The sequence below is a fragment of the Mauremys reevesii genome, linkage group 6, assembly GCF_016161935.1.
Source record: "Mauremys reevesii isolate NIE-2019 linkage group 6, ASM1616193v1, whole genome shotgun sequence".
Taxonomy (NCBI): domain Eukaryota; kingdom Metazoa; phylum Chordata; order Testudines; family Geoemydidae; genus Mauremys; species Mauremys reevesii.
In genome coordinates, this window is record NC_052628.1 from 47,185,927 (window position 1) to 47,207,839 (window position 21,913).

Below are 21,913 nucleotides of genomic sequence, written 5' to 3' on the forward strand. Positions count from 1 at the left end.
AAAAGGCTCTTGCCTCAACCATAATTGTACAGTATTGCTAATGGGAGGCTAGAGTGCTGCTGCAAGTACTTAATAAGTACACATTATGGAGCCCTTCAAATGCTGTTACATACTGTTGTGCAGCTTTCAAATCCAAGAGTGATCACATATGGCTCAGCTAGCCAAAAGAAGCATACTGTTCAGTGTTATTTATAGCTTTAAAATAGATTCATGGTTATATTGAAGACGTGTAGCTTGCTCAAAATGCATTTGCTTTGACCCATTTATTTTAGTACTTACTTTCGTAATGACCTTTTTTAAACAACATATCCATCAAAATATTGAATGATGTGCTATCAGAGAAGAAGCCGTGCAGAGTCTGGTGAAGAAACGTATAAACAGAGCCAGTTTTAAACAAAATTGCTATTAGGCCCTGCCTTACCACATACAGCATGTCCTCCAGCTGTGAACTGGCCATGTCCCCATAAGTGATACATTTGGCTCTCAAAGTTCTCCTTGTGTCCCCCAGTGGAATAATCTTTAATTTTTCATTGAACTTTAGATCATATTGTGTCATTGATTTTTGAAGAACTTCCCACTGAGTTCTACTTCAAAAAAGATTGATGGCAGGATATGCCCTTTAAGTTAGTACAAACAGAACTGACTGGGCATGGGCTACTTTGAAAGCTTAACAGTTACAAATCCAGGTTTGTGTTTTCCTATAGCTGAACACTGATTAATGATGTCTTTGAGGGAAAAAATGCCAGCACCATCAAACTGAAGGAGGTTTTTTTGCTGAACACAGAACAAAAGTGGTGAGCTGATCAGGACTAAGGCTATAATTACCAAGGGCAGAGAATTCAATGAGAGAGCGCCTTAGAATGAAAAATTAGCGTATTTTCCCTCACTGAAATTATACTGAACACGGAGCATTCAGGGAAATGAATGTGTAAGAGACAACACAATGCTAGAGGTATATTAAGTTTGAATTTCTATCCACAGAGGCTGCACTAGTGACAGCTGAATGTTACTGTGGAGAATGAAGGGTTTACACGTAAGGCTACGACTCTGGTGGGGAGATCAGTGTTTCTGATAATCATGAATCTGAATAAAGTCCGCGATCGTCGCAGCAACAGCTCCTTTCCCTTCTGAGAGTTGTGACCTGGCCCACATGGTCGCAGGGCCACTCAGGTTTGGTGTGTCCGCCACTCTGCAGATGGTGACAGAGGGGCGGAGACGTCAAACCTGAGTGGCATTGCGACCCATGGACTAGGTCACAATGACAATCCAATTCAGCCCTCCCTTCCTCCATAGACAGAGGGATGGACAAGCCACACCTAGTGGCGCTGTGTCCAAGTGAGCCAAGTACCAATGCCTGGAGCAGGGAGCCAGGCCCAGCCCTACACAATAGGAGCCGCTGCTGCAGGGTGAGTCCAAGGCAGGCTTCCTCTGCAGCCCCCCTTTTTCCTCAGGGTCTTCCCTCCTCACCGAGATGGGCTCACTCTCCAACCTCTCCCATAGGCCCCCCTGCTCTTCCCCTTTCCGTGAGATGGCCTTGTTTTCACACACCTCTGCCATCACATTTTTTAAAATTTCTGTGAAAAAAATTGTAGCCTTAATTACATGTAGTTTTTTTTTTTATAAATATGGCATGTCCCTCTGGTTATCTGTTCCACATTAACCTGCTTGACTGCCAGAAGTTAAATCAAAGGAGGTTGTTAAGGGAGAAACCAGCAGGAAAGACATGGCAGTGATGAAGATAAGACTCCTTGGAGAAACAATGGGGTACCTGTGGATTGGGAATAGCCCTTGCCTGGCTCCAGATAGTCTGGAAAGGTATATAAACCTAGGATCAAGCTGTTCCAAAAACGTAAGGTATGTCTTTACAGTACAGTCAGCTTGAGTGTTACACCCTAATTGGACTCCCATCTACATACACAAATCTCTAGCTTGAGTTAAGTGGTGCTTTAGGCTTGAGCTAGCTGGTCTGTCAGGGTATGTCTACACTGCAGCTGGGATCATGCCTACCAGCCCAAGTAGACAGACATTCCTTAGTTTCACTTACGCTCACATCTTAAAAATAGCAGCATGGCTGTTATGGCATGTGTGGCAGCAAAGGCTAACCACCCTGAGCTCAGACCCAGGTGGTCATGGTGGGTCTGAGCTCAGGTGGTTGGCCCATGCTGCCTGACACCCATGCTATAATGTCCACACTGCTATCTTTACCACCCTAGCTTGAGCGAGATTCAAGGTTGCTTGGGTAGGCTAGCCAGTGCACTTTTGCTGTGTAGACATAACCTGAGGCTGACACCCAGACTGACGGAGACATACAAAGGGACTGTAGCAAGCAAGCTGGCTCTCTCAACCCACAGATGGGAATAAGTCAGACCCACCTGAGCTATGAATAGGGAGGTTAAGCTTATGTAAGGGAATATATTCAACTCTTTGTTGTGTTGACCCTTTGCCTAAACGCTGTGTTCTCTTTGGCAATTAAATGCTACTTTGTTTTGAAGATGCTGTTTTTGAGTCACTTTAATCAGCTGGCACTGGTGCCTGGAGAAAAAGGGGCTTACAGGTGCCAAACTTGGTTGGGCCTGTTGGATTAACATGGTTGGGTAAACAGGTGTGCTACAGTCTCAAGACTCAATCTAGGAGTGGTTGGATCACATGGTTCCACCGAGAGTGAGGTGCAGGAAGCCAGGCCTGTCACCTGAGGGGTGCACTTGAGAAAGACACAAAGGTATTTAAGATATGGCTGGCCCGGTAACCGTGACAGCTGCCTTCCATGATCTAATACCATTCATCAGTTCTGCAAGAACTCAGGGCCTTTCTTACATAGGCCCCAATTCAAAGAGATTTATTTAAAGACATCCCTGAATAAGCATGCGAGCAGCCTCAGTGATTTCAAGGGATTTTTTACATGCTTACAGCTAGGCATGTGCTCAACCATGTTACTAAATTAATGCCTGATCCAAATCCCAGTGAAGTCGAAGAGAGTCTTTCCATCAACTTCAGTGGGCTTTGGAACAGGCTGATAATATGCTCTCTCTACATCTCCCCTGTAATAGGTAGCATGTATATAGGATTTTATATCTTCAAAATGCTGTCCAAAAACTATTCTTTATAATTGTAAAGCATTAAGGGACTGGTTTTCAGAGGTGCTGAGCACACACAGCTCTCGTAAGCTTCAAGAGTTGCTGCAAATGCTCAACATCTCTAAATCTGGGCCTAATCTTCTATACAAAAAACTCAGAATCACCAATGTCCAAAGATGATGCTAGAGAACAACAAACGATGCATCAGTGAAATACGTTTACCAATATTAGGTGAGTTCGGTAGATTGAAGAACTACTTCTATTCAATGCATTTTATAGAGAATGTTGTAATTATTCTGAAATCCAGCTAACCTCCCAATTACAATGGAAATGCTAGTTTGGTTCAATGTTTTCAATTATTGTTCCTAATAGAGAAAAGCAGAGACTGGAAAGTCAGCACTGGCTAATCAGCCCACACACCTCTGCATCTTAGAAAATAACTTCCCATTATTTCTACAAATCTTCCACTTTACTATAACTTTGAGTTCACAGGAGGTCAGGACATGCAACATATTACTAACCAAAATTAGAATTGAAATGGAAAATAATTTTTTAAAAAATTATATATATAAAGGGAAGATACCTGATCTTTGATGAGTTCTATTGCAGGTACTTCAAGGTCCAGCTCATAACACAGCCTCATAAAAAGGGGTCCAAATTTAAACTCACCAAAGGCCACATTTCTGTTCTCTGTATGGTACCTGATTAGAAAAGATTTAAAAAATGTAAATACATCAGGAGTGGAAAATTGCAACTAATTATGACTTTCAAGAGGCAATGAAATCTGCATATGAAATGGCTTAGGCATGTATACAGTCAATGGCATTTAGAACAACAGTAAGATCATTGCATGGCTGGAGCTGACAATGTTCTTTCCAATTAGTAAATAATGAAGTGAACAGTAATAATAATAATGTCATCTCTTCTGTTGCCCACAAATTAATCTCTATTAGTTTAGCAATAGAGTGGGCCTATATATCGCTACAGCATTTATTTGTATTGGGTTTTGTTGCATTATTTTTTTAGTACACATGCTACTTGTAAAATGTGTTGGATTGACAGTCCTAAATACTCTAGTCCTCTATTTACAAAGCAAAAGCAGTACAGGCAGTAGCAAGGCTATTTTCATGCCAACATGCTTCCATCTTTTTCTGCAGGGCAACATCTAGGTGTGAGTGGCTTTTTCACTCTCCATAACCATTTTTCCTTTTACTGAGCTCAGCGTTTCATAGTTGCTAGAAAGATACATTACAAATAAAATTACCATAAATGAAAAATACAAGGAAACAGAGAAAACAATTTGCTTTGGATTTTTTTCTAAATTACCTGTAAATAACATTTTTAGCTATTTCCACATCGTCTGGTGTCTGGCACAAATGCAGCAATGTTTTTAACTCATCTTTGAGGATTATTCCATTTTTCTTCAATTTTTCTTCAATATTTCTAAAATATGAATCTGAAAGTAAACAAATTGTTGCAGTAGTCTATTGGACACAGCTCCTTCAGTCAGTATACTATACTCTGTACCAGAAGTATGACAATTTCATAGGCTACATCTACACTACAGCACCGCTGCAGCTAGGGTAGGGATAGCTCAGTGGTTTGCCCATTGGCCTGCTAAACTCAGGGTTGTGAGTTCAATACTTGAAGGAGCCACTTAGGGATCTGGGGCAAAAATCAGTACTTGGCTCTGCTAGTGAAGGCAGGGAGCTGGACTCGATGACCTTTCGGGGTCCCTTCCAGTTCTAGGAGATAGGTATAACTCTCTCTCACTGCTTGTGGTGGAGATACTCTCAGGAGACAGCTCTCCCATAGGCTTAATAACTCCTGCCCCTGCAAGAGGTAATAGCTATGTTGGTGGGAGAAGCTCTCCTGCTGACAGAGTGCTATCTACACTGGCACTTAGGTCGATATAATCCATACCCCTGAGCGATGTAAGTTATACCAAAGTAATCTGTAGTGTAGACAAGGTCATAGCATTAAAAGGATTTCCTCAGTAATAGGCATAATACTGCCCACAAAGAAATACATATCTGGGGTTTTCCTTGAAAATCTGAATGTCTGAAAGAGAGGGGGACTCAGCAAGTTTAAAAAGGGCTCCAAATCTAAAGTTTTTCTAGACTCTTCTGCACCGTGTACTGTATGGGATATAAAAGTAAAAACCCCAAGAGCTTTGACACTCTTCTTTCTTTCTTCCCGTCCCAGTTGTAGACTCAAACAGGCATGGGACTACACCAATCACCAGATAACAGTATTGGCCTGGGGGATTCATAGTCCTAGATAAGTGAAAGAAGCAAGGAGAAGAGATGTCTCATACTCTTCTAAAGCTAGAACAGAAATGCACAGGCTATAACCATAGGATCTTGGTAAAAAAAAGTAATTACGTCTCTTGGTCTCTCAAATGCTATGGTGGGTGCAGGAAATAAGAACACACCCAACATATGCACCATAAACTAGGGATTTGACATATTATAGATCCATTAGTTCCCAGGGGATAATATAATTCAGCTAAGTAGACAAAAAAGGTGAAATATGACCTGAATCCCTATAAAGCTTAGTTCCTACATTTAGCAACAGTGCCTGACCCACATTAATAAGTTCAATATATATCTTATGAATCTTATTCCACATCCTCTGCATACTGAAATTCCACCACTATAGCAGGGATCTTATGAGTGAACCAAGCAGTGGAAATGGAAGAGAGCCCTTTTAAACATAAAAAACAAACATCTACTTTTAACAGATCTGTGCAAATCAATACTACTAGTATTGTAATTATTAGTCCACCAATCCTTTGCTTTCCTTGTGGCGAAGGCCTGATCGACTGTGGGACTACTAGTCCAAATTTGCGCAACCCAAAGTAAACATCACAGAGTGTAAAACCACATTCTAGGGAGAATTCATCTGAAAAACGCTATTACATCAGACACAAAACAAGCATTTGATGTTTTAAGAAGCACTATTTTTTCAACATTAAAAGCTTTTAAGAATTGCCATGTTGCCTAATATTTTTAAAGAATACTGTTTAAATAATGCTATATCTATACAAAGTACCAGAAAAATGAATAAGTATGAAGAAACTTATGCTATTTTGAAAGAAAGCAAATTTCCACAGCAGAACTGTGATTATGTTAGGCTTGGCAAGCCAGTCAACTGACTGCTCAAATAATGTCATTTGACACCCATTTATTTGACCGAAGTCAAATGTTGCCAAATATTCCAGCAAGAATGGCCTAATGTAGGTGGGAGCCTACGTTTTTAACTGCATCCTGGTGCCATTCTTTCATTTTTTACAACTTCATTTCATTGCATTTTGCAATTTTCTGAGTTAAAATAACTGTTAAGTAACTTGTTTTTTGTAATTAGTCATGATTATCTACCTAAGGCTAAGCCTATTGGGGACCGTAAATTTTACTTTTTTTTTTTGGTTAGTGTTCTAATAAATCACTGCTTTAAAATATATGATCAATGTATGACCGGTCAATTGACTGATTCTTTTTAGGATCGATCAAATGGCCAACCGCAGATTATGTCTCACCTGCATTGCTTTTTCTCTGCCCCAGGGCGCTAATGTGACACAGTTTCATGCCATTCATCCCTTGTTTAAATTATGAGTATCTCACTCTTACCCTATATATACTGCCAATTACATTTTTTAACACTTATTTCCTGAGATAAAAGATAGAAACAACTCTCAGCTCTGACTCTGTCCCCCCAAAGATTGGGTTTTACATCTTCACAGAACATCGTTCCCCCATCCCCTCAACAACAAACCTCATTTTGTTCTTTGGGATAACTTTTTACTTTCACAAATGCAAGAATTATCAACAGAAACAAAATCTGTGTATAATCAGACAGCTTCATGAAGATAAGTCCTGCATAATCTTTATGAACTCCTCACGGTAGATTTATGTTTCATTAAATAAAGGGAGAAGGAACCTCTAGATTTTCCCTAATGGGACTTTATCTATTAACAATAACAATCCAAGACTTCACTCCACACTCATTTTGGAGATCCTGAACTCATCTTTCGTATTTTTAATTTACAGGTGTCACTGGAATCGGAGGAGATACAAGATGAGAGGTTGAGAGAAAGGAAATAGCTGAATAGCACAAAATTGCTAATTTACAAAGTGGGTTAAGAATTATTGGCATAACCCTCTTCTGGATACCTAAGCATTTACTAAATTTTGTACTAAGTTTCCCTGTAGAAGAAAACAGTTACCTGTTCTAAAAAGTTATAAAGTTGCACTGTGGTTTGGTGGCCTTGATTGGAACAAACAGAAATATTAAACGCTAATTTTAATATTGATGATATTGTTCAATAAAATAAATACTTGTACCTCTATTGCCATAAATTTGATGTTCAGTTGCTATCTTCTTCTGCTGAAATTCTTGCAATCGTATAATATCATCTGTTAGCAGATATCGCTTTGCTAAAAATGGGGAGGAAGGAAGGGGAAGATTCAGCATAATATTAGATTTACTGTTTGACAACACTGAAGTCTCCATTTAGGAACTACTGCTATTATTTACCATGCAATCTGGGACCACAAGAAGATTTAGGGCCTGGTTTTCAGAAGTGCTGGGCACCTGCAGCTTCATCAATGGAAGCTGTGGGTGTTCAGTGCCTTTAAAAACCAGGCTCTTAAAGTGCATCATAGTTAAAATGTGACCGTAAATATGGCACCTTCTTTCTCAACTGTGAGTCTCTGAGTCATAGTTGCTTACTTTACTGACAAAATAAGTATTTACTCCTACAGCTTTGCAGGGCAAATACAGACAAGGAGGAGTGAGCATTAGAATAGTTTTGCTTCATGCGTAATTAAAGTAAACTGCAAAAAAAATAATTAAAATTGAGATGTGTGTTTCCCCATTAACCAATCAGTGAGAGCAGTCATAGCAGAAAGGAGGAAAAAAGCTCCCTTTTGTGAAATCCTCTTAGTAGTACTCCTTTCTGGCTTTCTCAAGAGATCCCAGAATGCATCATTCTATGACAGGACAAATAGTGGCTGTGAAGAGATTTTGATATTTGTGCTGTCATAGAAAGATGCATTCTGGGATCTCTTGAGTAAGCCAGGAAGTACCAAAAGAATTTCATAAAAGGAGGGAAAAATTGGAAGATGAGCATGTATTATATGCATCACAATAGCACCCAAACTTCCCAATCAAGTTTGGAGCTCATTCGTGTTAGGTTCTGTTCAAATACATAGGAAGACATGGTTCCTGCCCCAAAGAGTTTACAATCTCAAGACTTCGATGCTGAACTCAATTTTTTTATATCTCATCTTTGTCAGCTAATTGTCAGCTAAGTTCTGTTTGCAAAATCTTTACCATCACAGACATCTCTTCAGTAACAGAAACTTTTTGCAACAAAGCAATTTTAACAGGGTTTACACTGATACAAGCCACTCTTTTAGGTTGCTTATGGAATCATTCTAATCCTTTTTGTGTGTTGGCTTAATCATAAGTTAGGGGAATACAAAAAGGAAATACGTAGCCTAACTAATGGAGCAGCTCATATCGAGCAGGAAAAAAGGATGATTTTATTTATACATACACACAAACCAAAAATTCTAAGGAACCAAAAAAAAATTAAGAAAATCCTAAGATTTCTATTTACATAAAAAAATAAAGGCCCATCTATACATATTAAAATATACACCAATGCAAACCATCCTAACATGGTTGAAATAAATACATCTCATTTCTTTCAAGTGTGTCTTGTCTCATGGTAACCTGTTATAACTGGGTGACTAAATGACACAATTCATTTGTTACCACTGAACTAGAATGTTGAAAATTGGTATATTCATTCCTCCTCCCATCCCTGAAATGTGCCATTTCTAACATATCTCATCAAGAGATCATCAGTTTAATAACTTACAACACATTCTTTATTTTGAGGTAGTCTTATTAATAAGGCTAAGATTTTGTCACAGATATTTTTAGTAAAAGTCATGGACCGGTCACGGGCTTCCATGAATTTTTCTTTATTGCCTGTGACCAATGTTTTCAGAAGAATGTGGTGGGCACCAACAATTACTCACATACAGGGCCGGCTCCAGGCACCAGTGGAGCAAGCACATGCCTGGGGCAGCACATGCTACGGGGCGGCATTCCGTCCATTCTGCAGAGTCAGAGAGGTTTTTTTGTTTGTTTTTTGGGTTTTTTTGGCGCCAGTTCTGGGCAGTGCAGAGAGAAGCCGGAGAGAAGCTGGGAGGACAGAGAACACTGGCGCCCGCAGCCTGCAGCCCAGGAGTTCTCTGTCCCCGGCAGGCGCAGGACCGCGGCTTCTCTCCAGCTTAAGCCACAGCCCCGCACCTGCCAGGGACAGAGAACACCAGTGCCTGCAGCCCTGGAGTTTTCTGTCCCCAGCAGGCGTGGGGCTGCAGCTTCTCTCTCCTGCTGGGCACTAGGCAGGCATACACAAATGCCCCAGCGGGCGCCATGGCACCCGTGGGCACCACGTTGGGGACCACTGGGATATATCTTGACTGCAGAGTTAACTGAGGGTGATGAGCACTTTCATCGGCCTCACCTAGGTGTGAGTGGCCACATTGCAAAGCTATACTCAAGAGTGTCCATGGTGCATGTATTACTAGAACTTCTGAGGGGCTCATATCATGGCTGTTAGTGCTAAAGTAAACTGAGCTGCTTTATAGTTCTTTCCAAGTAAACTGCAGAACTTGTCTGTCCTTCTGAGCATCTGGGGCTAATTGTGGAAAAGAACTGGAGGACTATCAGCACTAAAGTGGTTTAGCTTGCATCCACACTGCAAAATGGGTGGGTTACCAGCCCAAGAGTAAACATCATTCAGGCTTTAGCATATATCTCAGTAACAGTAAGAGCTCAAATTAACGCTGCAGTGAAAACAAACCTTTAGTTGTCTAAAACCAGTTGTCTACATTACAAAGTTTTCTCAGCATAGCTATATCTGTGTGTGTGTGTGTGTGTGTGTGTGTGTGTGTGTGTGTGTGTGTGTGTGCGCGTGCGTGCGAACCACATCCCCTAACTGACACGATTATGCTGACAAAACCCCCAGCAGAGAGACAGCTATGTTGATATAAAAGTGCTTCTGTTGGCATAGCTAACACTATTCAGGAAGCTGCTGTTACTATGCCTATAGAAAAATTAATTGGTATAAACTGCATCTACACCAATATAGCTATATCAGCAAAGCACTGATAGTGTAGACAAAGCTTCAGTATCAGGTTTGGAATATCTAGGCTCTCTGGAAGTACATCCCAGCAAGGCAGACATCCCTTCAACCTTCTAAGGCAGATAAACTGGGTATCATACAGGGTAGACATTCGGTAGCCACTGAATCAGCGCTGGGACAGAGTGTCTATGTATGGGACAGAATAGTTTTATCTGGGTTGAATTCAATTCTTTGTCTTCTGAAGTATTCTATAGCCTTAATTTTGTAACTTATACAGTAGAAAATTGAAAAGAAACTTTAGAGGGTAAAAGTAAGTATTGAACTGATTACTAGCACTGTACATTGTGGGATCATGGACATTCCACTCACTAAGAAAAACAGCTCTGTGATGAAACCTGCTTTTGTTGAAGTGGCCTTTCATTGTTCAGAAGCTTCCATAAAAGGAAAGCCCATAGAGGAATTCCCATTTCTAAAAGGATAGGACAATAATAAATGGAAGGCCATTCCCAGTTAAGGCACCTCCAACATCACAAGTTGTAGGTAAGGAATGGAACAAGGATGTAGTTACACAGGCTGTTCTGTTGCTCTTAAATGCTAGAAGCACTGAAACAGAAATTCAGCTTTTCTTGGGCGGATTCCCTTTTCTTTATTTCCACAAAACTGAACACAGCACATCTCAGATTATGGCATTTGGAAAATTGGTCAAAATAACTACTTGGTGTCAACAAGCAGAGGCAACGAGCGTTTGGGCAAGGGCACTTTTCTCCCTGGGAAATTTTTATATTAAAAAAATAAAAAGTTAAAGCACTTTTCAAGGCCAGTAGGCGTAATCTTATATTTACAGATTGGTAAAGTGAGCCACAGAGATGAAGTGATCTGCATACTACTCACCCAGGGATCCAAATGCAGAGCTAGAAACAGAACCCATATTTCCCACCACGTTCCTAACCTACCCAGTGGCATTAGAACTATTTTTACAGTGGAGGATGCTGAAAGCCATTGAACAAAACTATAAACCCTGTATATGATGGAAACAACTTCAAGTCGGGGGTGCTACAACACCCCAGCACTCCTAGTTCCAGCATCACAGACCAGGAATCCCTATTTCGGGCTGAGGCCCCATGTGGCGGGGGGTGGGGAGGGATACCACGCTCCGCTCCGCACAGCACAGCTAGACGCTGAGCGCTGTTAGCTGCTAACACAAGCGGCTCTCTAGCCCCCTGAACCGCTGGGGGCAGGGCGGGTGGGCGGGCAGACAACTCCGACAGCCCCACTCCCACCGGCGGAGCCTAACCCCCAAAACAACGTGTGCACACGCTACGAAGCAGCCGCTGACAGGCCAAGGGGCCGCTCCATGCCAGCCCAGCAGTGAACAGACGGAGCTCAGCAGGGACCACACATCCCAGCAGCCCCAGCACCAGTTAGCCGAGTCCACTAAATCCAAGACGCTGCAGTGCATGCTGGGAAGCGTAGTCCTCCTGGGCCGTGACGCCGTCGCTGGAGTACGCAGCCGGCCGCCTCTATAGCCCACGGGACACCCCAACCCCCGCTCATCTCCCGAGCCTAGGCCAGGCGCCCGCGAGTACCTCCGTGCGGGCAGCTCCAGCAGTCGAGCGCCGCGGCAGCTGAGCGCAGCATGGAACGTTTGATTGTCTCCCGCAGGATTCGATTGGAACCCCCGGCTACCGCGGCGGCCATTCTGTCCTCGGAACGTACCATCTGCGCCCAGAGGCAGGCGGGCGGGCAAGAGGCCACCTGTAAATGGGATTCACCCCGCCCCCCCGCTTGCTAGTGCCGGTGTCCCTCCAGGGGCAGGGAGGGGCGCGAGTCCTCAGTAGCTAAATAGCCAGGTCAGCGGAGCACTGTCCCTGTAGCTGCTCGCGTCTCCCCTCTCCGCCTCAGGCGTTGGTACATTCCGAGATGGCGGCCCCCATGCTCCGGCGAGCCGTGCTCTTCTGGGGCAGGGCTGGGGGTGCGAGAGTGTCCCGCGCCGCGCCAGGTGGGTGACGGTCCGGAGCGCGTGGCCGGGGCACCCTGCAGGCTCCACCTGCCCTGGGGCTCGTTGCGGGGTGCGGACTCCCGGGGGAATCAGGCTGTCGGGCACCGCTTGGTCCCATCGCCTCCCGCGCGCCCCGGGGTAGGAGCAGCCCCTCGGGGCGCTGAGCCAGACGGGCCCGAGCTCGCCGCACGCGCGCGGCTTCTCTATGGCCCAGGCGCCATAGGCCAATGCAGGAGAGCTGGGATCTGCTCCTGGCTCCCTAGCGCACTGCTGGGGCGACCTGTAAAATGGGGATAATCATGCTCCTCCCCGCCAGTGTAAAGTGCTCTGGGAGCTCTGCGTGCAAAGAACGAGTCGGAGCTGAATGTCCTGTGGCTCCTGGCTACTGCTCCCAGAATAAAGGGGTTACTGACGCCAGTGCCCGTGCTAGCCTCCTGGGGGCGCTAAGCAGAATTTTTTGGGGGTGGTGGGCCTACAGTACATACTAATCATTAATAGGGAGCCTTCTTGTACTGCTCAGGGCCTTAAGCAATTGTTGAGTCTGCTTATTCCTAGCACCAGCTCTGACTACAGCTTGAGAATGTAGACCTACATTTATTACACATTCACCATACTATCGTCTACCCAATCACCTGCTTTTCAGGCTAACATGAACTAGCACCCTGCTGTTATGTTGGGACTGGGATAAACACTTAACAAAAATTATCCATCCAGCAACAAAAGTTAGAGAGGTCAGGTGGGTGAGATAATATTGCCTCACCATCTTGTCTTTCTAGTAGCCTGGGACCAACTGGGCTATAACTCCACCATGTACACCAGTGGTCACCAACCTGTCAATCATGATCGACTGGGCAATTGTGATCTCCAGTGGTGTAGCGTGGCTGCCTCTAAGGCTGATTCCCTGCCTAACCGGCCCCATGCCACTTTTGGAAGTGGCAGTGGCCCTCTGTGTGCTGCTCCTGCCTGCAAACGCTGCTCCCACAGTTCCCATGGGCGGGGAGAACTGCGGGAACGGTGCTTGCAGAAAGGGGCAGCGTGCAGAGCCACATGTGCCCCCCCGGGGGGGGGCTGCAGGGGCATGTTGGCACATTCTGGGAGCAGCATAGGCCGCCTCTCAGAGCCAGCACCTCAGACCTTCTCCTGCATCCCAGCCCTGAGTGCCCTCCTAGAACCAGCACCCCATACACCCTTCTGTACCTTGAACCTCCTCCTGCATCCCAAGCCCTGGCTCCTCTCCCAGAGGCAGCACCCTGTACCCCCTCCTGCACCCCAAACACTTTGGACCCTCCTCCCAGAGCCAGCACTGTGACATTGCACTCTGTGTTTTAGGGAAATATGCTTATGAGTGTGAATATGATGTAACTGGAATATGCTTTATGCAAAAGGTCTCTTGTAAGATATAACAACAGTTATAAACTACTGAATATATTCCTCCTATTTGTATGCATTTATTATTCTTGTATCTGAAGCTAGACATATGAAGTATAACTCTGAGGTCCTGTTGTAATTATGTAAAGTGTGGGCCATTAATGGTGGTTTAGAATCTTGCTGGCTCCTATTGGCTAGGACAATTGGTTGTAGATGGTTTATTTACCTGCAAGCCTTCCTCTGTACGGTGGGCCAAACTAGGAAGAATGGAGACTAGGGGCTAGTCTACACTGGCAGCGCTTTAACATGGCTTGTATAGTCATGGCAGAGGAGTTGAGAGAGCTCTCCCAGCGCTCAAAAAAAACCCCCACCTCCATGAGGGATGTAGTTACCAGCACTGGTGCACTGTTTACACTGGTGCTTTACAGCACTGAAACTTGCTGCACTCAAGGGGATGTTTTTTCACACCCCGAGCGAGAAAGTTGCATTGCTATAAATTGCCAATGTAGACAGGCCCTAGGGAGGTCTTACAGTGACATGTGACCACGTCACATGCTACTGGAATCCATCTTAATCCTTGTACTTTTCCATTGGTGAGGCAGGGGTGGGGACAAGCACAGACAAAGGATTCCTGCCTTGTGCCAAAGCTATAAAAGGGGGTGGAGCAGGACAAAAGGGGCTGCCAGTCATGAGAAAACCACCGCTTACCTCCTGAGATGTCTGCTAGATCTAACAAAGACTGTACTGGGGAAAGGATTGGGCCCAGACTAGGAAGGGGTCAAGTTTGTGGAAAAAAGCTTATTAGAACATCTTTGAGGGTGAGATATTATCTGTAATCAGTTTCTTAATGTATTAGGCTTAGACTTGTCAGTTTGTTTTATTTTGTTTTTGTGACTTACTTTGTCCTGGCTATTATTACTTGAAACCACTTAAATCCTACTTTTTATACTTAATAAAATCACTTTTATTTATTAATAAACCCAGAGTAAGTGATTAATGCCTGGGGAAGCAAACAGCTGTGCATCTCTATCAGTGATGTAGAGGGTGAACAATTTACGAATTTACCCTGTATAAGCCTTATACAGAGTAAAATGGATTTATTTGGTGTTTGGATCCTACTGGGAGCTGGGTGTCTGGGTGCTGGAGACAGGTAACTTGCTGAGTAGTTTTTAGTTAGTCTGCAGCTTTTGAGGGCATGGCCCAGACCCTGGATCTGTGTTGCAGCAGGCTATCATGTCTGGGTCAACAAGGCAGGGTTCTAGAGTCCCAAGCTGGCAGGGAAAATGGGCTCAGAGGTAATTTCAGCACATCAGGTGGCAGTCCCAAGGGGATCTCTGTGACTGCCCCACCCTGAGCCCCCTCTCAGAGCCAGCACCGCAAGCCTCCTCCTGCACCGCATCCCTGAGCCCCATCCTGGAACCAGAACCCCATTCCCCTTTCTGCACCTCAAACCTGCTCCTGCACCCCAAGCTCTGACCCCTTCCCAGAGCCAGCACCTGTATCTCTTCCTGTGCCCAACACACTGCCCCAGCCTGGAGCCCCCTCCTGCACCCAAACTCCCTCCCAGAGCTTGCACCCCTCACCCCCTCTTATACCCCAACCTCCTGCCCCAGGCTCAGCCCAGAGCACCCTCCCACACTGTGAACCCCTCAGCCCCAGTCCAGAGCCTGCACCCCCTCCTGAATTGCAACATCCTGCCCCAGCCTGGTGAAAGTGAGTGAGGGAGGAGGAAAGCGAGTGTTGGAGAGATGGAATGAAGTGAGTGGGGAAGAGGCGGCGTAGATCCTAGGTTGCCCTTAGATTCAAAAAAGTGATCTTGGGCATAAAGAGACTACTGACCTACAGCAACCCAACTTAACAATTTTTTGTTAAATTGTGTTTTTACAAAAGCAAAATTTTGGGCAAAGTTGAACCAGAGTTCCCCTTAAAACCCTGTACATAAAACTCCTCTGCTAGTGGAGTTTGTTGGGTGAGTTTACAATTTCACTAATTTGAAATCTCTTCTTGTTGCTTCATAGTAGATCAGTGTCCATGTCACAAAAATCACCACCTTTTCATTTGGAACTAACTGGTACCCTTGTGACAAAAGTGAAGTAGCATGGAGACTGAACTACCCTCAGTTAGGGTTGAAGCGCTAAAGGTAGTACAAGAGTAGGATTGGCAATACCATGATCCCCCCTAAAGATAACCTTGAGACACCCTCCCCGCCGCAACTTCCTTTTGCATAATGTCCCGGCGTTATGGTGTCTATGTGTGTTCCGTGGAAACATCACATTTCAGCCTCTAGGGCTGGCATTCTTAACCACCTCTAACTATGCACACAGACACAAACGGGGAAGTTGTTCTAAAATGTCTAATTAAAATTATCAGTTTAACACACCTACCACTTGTATTGAAGAATGGAGGATATTAAATGCTTCTTGTGATTTGAAACCTTTTTGTACAGCTGAATACATACAATAATGTATTTTGACCACAGGACTCCAGACCACCAGATTTTTTGACACACATTTGCAAAGAAATGCAGAACTGGACATCTTTAAAAAGAAGGATGGTGAAGTGAGAGAGGTTCATTTTCTAGCTTCCAACTATAGCAGGAAAATAACTAGGAGTGAAATGAAAAATGATAACTTTAAATTTCATGAGGTTTATCAGTGCTTTGAGATGAGGACTTGAAAACAGGTGCTATTTAGTATGTGGAACCATAATACACCTCTACCCCGATATAATGTGACCCGATATAACACGAATTTGGATATAATGCAGTAAAGCAGTGCTCCCGGGGGGGTGTGGGGCTGTGTGCTCCGGCCGCTCAAAGCAAGTTCAATATAACACGGTTTCACCTATAACATGGTAAGATATTTTGGCTCCCGAGGTCAGCGTTATATCGGGGTAGAGGTGTAGTAATTTGTACTTATAATATATATTTCATCCAAGTCTTTCAAAGCATTTTACGTCCATATCTGAACCTCTTTCCCCTTCAGCAACACATGACATGCTGCCTGTTGCACCTCTCATGTATTCCTTTGCACAATGGTGTTCCCTGTCCTCCAGGATTCAGCACTTGCCATTGTCTTCCAGAAGTTATGAACAGTCTTGCTCATGTTTCACAGGGCTGCCAGTGTCCCTTAAATAGATCTTGGAGAATAACCTTTTTTATGTGGCTTATTGGCAATTTAAAAAAAAATCCTTTTGAGTTGGTTCTAAAATGAAAACTTTAGGCAAATAAAGTTTTGTTCAACCCCCAATGGATTTTTTTTTTTACTTTTTCTGACACTAAACTTTTCCTTTAAATTTTGAGCTTTAACATTTTTTAATTTGTTGAATAAAATTGAATGACATTTAAAACCCAAAATAATTTCAAACTGAAAAATTGTAACATTGTTTGGAAAATATTGAAACAATGTTTTGAGTTTCAGATTTATTTTCAGAAACAAACAATTTGGGGAAACTGACATCAATTTGCAAACTGACACTAAGTTGTGTTATTGAAACCTTTTTGGCAAAAAAAAAAAAAGGCAGATTCATTTGAAAAATTGAAGCCCTAATCACAAATGTGCATAAACAGAAAAGTATGGGGAGCAAAGTACATGTTTGATGCCATGTGGGTTTGTACTTCTTGCTTTGGTTCATGAATGTTTCCTGGCCTTAAGCTTTTATTAGAGGTGTAGAGAAAAGAAGGGTGTGAACAATAAATGTTTTAATGCACCAAAGCTTTCTCCCAAATGCTAAAATCAAGTTAAGTGTTGTGGAAGTTAATTTCATGTTGCAGGGGACTATAGAGGCTTCTAGGAAAAAGAAAGTGACCATGGCAATGTCTTGTCATGAATCATAGAATATCAGGGTTGGAAGGGACCTCAGGAGGTCATCTAGTCTAACCCCCTGCTCAAACAGGACCAATCCCCAGACAGATTTTTGCCCTGATCCCTAAAGGCCTCCTCAAGGATTGACCTCACAACCCCAGGTTTAGCAGGCCAATGCTCAAACCACTGAGCTATCCTTTCCCCTCATGCATGGTTTGAATGCATATATGATGAATTAACTGCTTGAAATATGGAGTGCTCACAGAACAGTTTGTTAATTCAGTGAATGGAAAATATAAACGTTTGTTCTAATAAAATGTTTGTTTAGTTAAACTGACACATTTAAGTGATCTGACTTTGACAATGATTTTTTTTTAAATTAGGCAGAAGATCTATTCTTTCTGCAGCTTACGTGGACAGTTCAAAATGGGAAGAAAGAGAAAAAGAGGTGCACAGCTTGGGTAAGGAAAGTGTTTTTACATTTACTCATCTTGACTAACTGAAAAACCTAAAATCATTATGGAACAGTTAATACCATTACTCAAATTAGAACTTTATACTGAGTATTTGTGGAGTAAAATGCTACTAAGATTGAGTGAGTGGATCAGAATCCAATCCTGTAAGTTAGAAATGTCTTGCCTGTTTGTACTATTGATCCAAAACAAAAATATGCAGATACTTTCTCCCAAGGGTAGACTTTATACCTTTCATTAAAATTAGAAAAAGTCTTTTTTGTAAATTGTTTTTCACAAAATACACATTCTATGGACGTGATTTTTTTTATCTAAAAAGTTCAAGTGCCCATTCAGAGTTTTGATATCAAAATTTAAAAGGCAGTCTGTTACTTACAATGAAGAGTAAGATGTGTTAGATGTGCAAGATGTCATTTTGTAAACTATTGGAGGATAATTTTCCCTTTTAAAAAGACCGACTGAAATCACAGTGTCTGCTAAATTTTTTGCAGAGATTTTTTAATTTTCTGTCAGGAAAATTGAAGCTTAGTTTTGGGTTGGTTAAGCATTAAACCATGTGCTATGATGTTTCATGGAAGTTGTAGTCTGTGCACTTGTATTATCTCCTTTGGGCTGAGCTCCTGGGCTGGACTACATCTCCCATTGTTAGGGCCCTACCAAATTCAGTCTATTTTGGTCAATTTCACAGTCATAGGATTTTAAAAATAGTAAATTTCATGATTTCAGCTAGTTAAATCTGAAATTTCATGGTGTTGTAATTGTAGGGGTCCTGAACCCACAAAAGAGTTGTGGGGGGAATTGCAAGTTTATTAGGGGGGTGGGGTTTGTGGTACTGCTACCCTTACTTCTGTGCTGCTGCAGGCGACAGTGCTGCCTTCAGAGTTGGGCAGCTGGAGAGTGGTGGCTGCTGGCTAGGAACCCAGCTCTGAAAAGCAGAGCTGCCGCCAGCAGTGCAGAAATAAGGATGTCATGGTATGGTCTTGCTACCCTTAGTTCTGCGCTGCTGCCTGCAGAGCTGGGTGCCTGGCTAACAGCTGCCACTCTGTGGTCACCCAGCTCTGAGGGCAGCACAGAAGTAAGGGGGGCAATACCATGATCCCCCCCAAAATAACCTTGTGAACTCCCCCCCTTCAACTCCCTTTTGGGTCAGGACCCCCCATTTAAGAAACTCTGGTCTTCCCTGTGCAATTGGTCTAGTATAGGGTAAAAGCACATAAGACCAGATTTCACAGTGGGAGATCAGATTTCACAGTCCGCTACATGTTTTTCCATGGCCGCAAATGTGGTAGGGCCCTACCCATCGTGCACCACAGCATCTCCTCTGACCTGCATGGCATATCATAGTAGTTTTATGGCAAGCTTTCAGCTTCCTTTGGGTAATTATGCTTGATAAGTCCAGATGATCGGCACTGAGGACCAGTTAGTGCCAGTTGTGATTTTTTTTTTCCTTTTTGGGAGGGTTTTGCAACTGTAGAAGCTTAGAGGGGAGAGGGTGGGCAAGGAAAAGTACTGCAGTATCCAGTTCGTGTCCTTGCCAATGCAAGAGGATGTCTCAAATCAAGATTGGAGGTCTTTCTAAAAGATATAGTGTAGCTCAACCAGAAGTTAAGCTAGATGCAGGATTACTGGGTGAAAGTCTATGGCCTGTGGGGTGCAGGAGGTCACGATCACCATGATTCCTTGTAGCATTAATGTTTATGGATCTGTGAACTGCTCTCTATAGTATAACTTTTTCATCTATTTATAAATAACTAGACTGATACTAACTCATTTTACTGTACATAGGCTACCAAAATTTTTGGATAGCAATTACTATAGCCCCGATCATAGAGCTCTTTTATGACACTTTTTTGGGGAGGAAGACTGCAACCTCTTTTCTGCCTGAGACCTTGGACCAAAGCAGTTACCCTACTCCTGGCAGCCTCAGAAAGTCAAGACCGCTTCCCCTCTCTCAGGGTTATCAGAACAAATTCATTCATTTGGTTTGGGTTTTGGTGTCTTGTTCCTGGAGGGAACAAAAGAAGTTAGTAAAACCATGTCATTTCTAATAGCATGTTGGGGGAGATGACATCAGACATCTGGACTGTAGCCTGTCTTTGCTAATTGTGTTGCTGCATATTTAATCGTGTGTGTGTGTAAGAACAAAAAGATAACTACTACTAGGATGAATTATTCATATTAAGACGACTTCGTTTTAGTTTTTATAAAAACAAAAAAAACCTCATCTCCCACAGAACACTGAGAAAGAAGATTAAATTGGCACTTACCCCTTCTGTATCTGTTCTGCTGGTAGAAGCCTATAATCTCCATGGTTGTCAATCTGGCACATCTCATGATGATTTAAAGAAAGTAGTATTTTTGATAAAGAAATTCCCTCTATTCCACTGCTCTGATGACATGGCTGTGTTTCAGGCTTGTTCCTTTACTGCGTTATCTGTGTAGTGTATTGTTACAAACTTAACTCCATAAAAATAAATGCGGATTATAGCCTAAAGTTAATGTTCCTGGAGTGATAGGATTTCGAGACATTAGCATTTGTTCCACATCCAAAACTAACCAAAGAACGGTTGGTTTTTAAAAGATATTGACATGTTCTGGTCATGGTTTTCAAATAGCCTACTGATAGTCTATTATTATTAAACTGACTTTTCCCTATCTTTTGAAAATTAGATGTTCAAAAAGGAGGAGGATTGGATGGATTTGCATTCTCTAAAATTTCAGTTGCTCTGTCAACAAAAAAGATGAAGTTAATGGACAGTAGCTTGATGGCAAGCAGAGACCGCACTAATGGGGCAGCATTAATTATTTTTTTCATTTTATTTGAAAAAGCATTGGTGTTTTAGTTATCAAAACGGTCCTATCAGAACAGTAGATGGCAGTGCTCTCTTTGTAGACTTCAGTGACTCAAGGCCTTTGTTATAAAAATCAGTCCTTTCCTGATGGATCCCAGAAATGTGGAGGCTAGGGCCAGTTGTGTGTGCTGCATCTCATTTGCATGTTGGCAATTGAGAGCAGAGAGACATTTGATGTAATACTAAAGTTATAGGGTGAGCTCTTGACTCAAGCAGTCGTTCAGTCTCCCAACATAGGACAGCATTTTTTCCTCCAAAGCGTTTTGTTTTTATAAAAACGGAACGTTAGCACTTGACAATTCTGCACTGAAGTAGGTCTTCATTCACAGGACAAGTATCAGAGGTGTAGCCGTGTTAGTCTGGATCTGTAAAAGCAGCAAAGAGTCCTGTGGCACCTTATAGACTAACAGACGTATTGGAGCATGAGCTTTCGTGGGTGAATACCCACTTCGTCGTATTCACCCACGAAAGCTCATGCTCCAATACGTCTGTTAGTCTAAAAGGTGCCACAGGACTCTTTGCTGCATTTACAGGACAGGTATGTCATAGGTACTAGCTTCCCAGTGTTGCCTCATCAGTGGGCTTCAACCTTGTTCCTGATGATCACCACTGTGAGTGAGATGATAGTTCAAACTCCATGCCAATTACATGTTTGCCATAAGGGTGCCAGTTGTCAGAGTGGTTTGTATGATGGACAGATGCCTACTAGGAACTGAACTGAGACCACATACATGTTGCAGCTGAAGTAGTTTTTTTTTTTACCCACAAAAGCTTATGCCCAAATAAATCTGTTAGTCTTTAAGGTGCCACCGGACTCCTTGTTTTTGAGACCACATTCATATCACACAGGCCACCAAACATCAATCAGATGTTAGCCACTGTTGACCTGAATTGTATTTGAAATCAGTAACTTGGGAGATGAAAGACTCTTTCATCAGTAGGTTCCCTGAGCCACCCAATTGTTGGGAGCAGGAATTTTAGTTTCCACGAACAGATTTAAAAACAAACAGGGTATCGACAAGCCCGTTATTCCCATGACTAAGGGAGGAAGGTGATGCCTTGAATTTAAGTGACCCCCACTCTTATCTTTTTTTTTAAAAAAAAGATAAGACAATATATGGTTATACTGTCTTTTGTAGTCTGTGGAAACCTTTTTATGAAAGATAATTCAGTAAAAATTAA

The 21,913-nt window shown here is 42.9% G+C and overlaps 2 protein-coding genes across 6 annotated transcripts in view; one reads left to right on the forward strand and one right to left on the reverse strand.

The window, feature by feature from the left end:
* The window catches only part of PTCD2 (pentatricopeptide repeat domain 2), a 30,720-nt gene extending 18,740 nt beyond the window's left edge, over positions 1-11,980 (reverse strand). For 2 of the 4 annotated variants that reach the window (XM_039544348.1, XM_039544347.1), the window contains exons 1-5: positions 11,823-11,980; positions 7,418-7,510; positions 4,401-4,530; positions 3,658-3,775; positions 280-358 (exon numbers count right to left, since the gene is read on the reverse strand). In XM_039544348.1, coding sequence (XP_039400282.1) covers positions 280-358; positions 3,658-3,775; positions 4,401-4,530; positions 7,418-7,510; positions 11,823-11,955 — 553 coding nt within the window. In that variant the 5' untranslated portion in view covers positions 11,956-11,980. Of the gene's footprint in view, positions 1-279; positions 359-3,657; positions 3,776-4,400; positions 4,531-7,417; positions 7,511-11,127; positions 11,265-11,822 lie in introns of those variants that run through there. The other 2 variants (XM_039544349.1, XM_039544350.1) reach the window with 2 other exon arrangements.
* Positions 11,953-21,913, forward strand: part of MRPS27 (mitochondrial ribosomal protein S27) — a 63,986-nt gene continuing 54,025 nt past the window's right edge. The window contains exons 1-2 of one of the 2 annotated variants that reach the window (XM_039544345.1): positions 11,953-12,086; positions 17,790-17,867. Coding sequence is in view for 1 of the 2 variants with exons in the window: in XM_039544343.1 (XP_039400277.1) it covers positions 12,157-12,235; positions 17,790-17,867 (157 nt within the window). In the remaining variant the exon portion in view is untranslated. The other variant, XM_039544343.1, reaches the window with a different exon arrangement.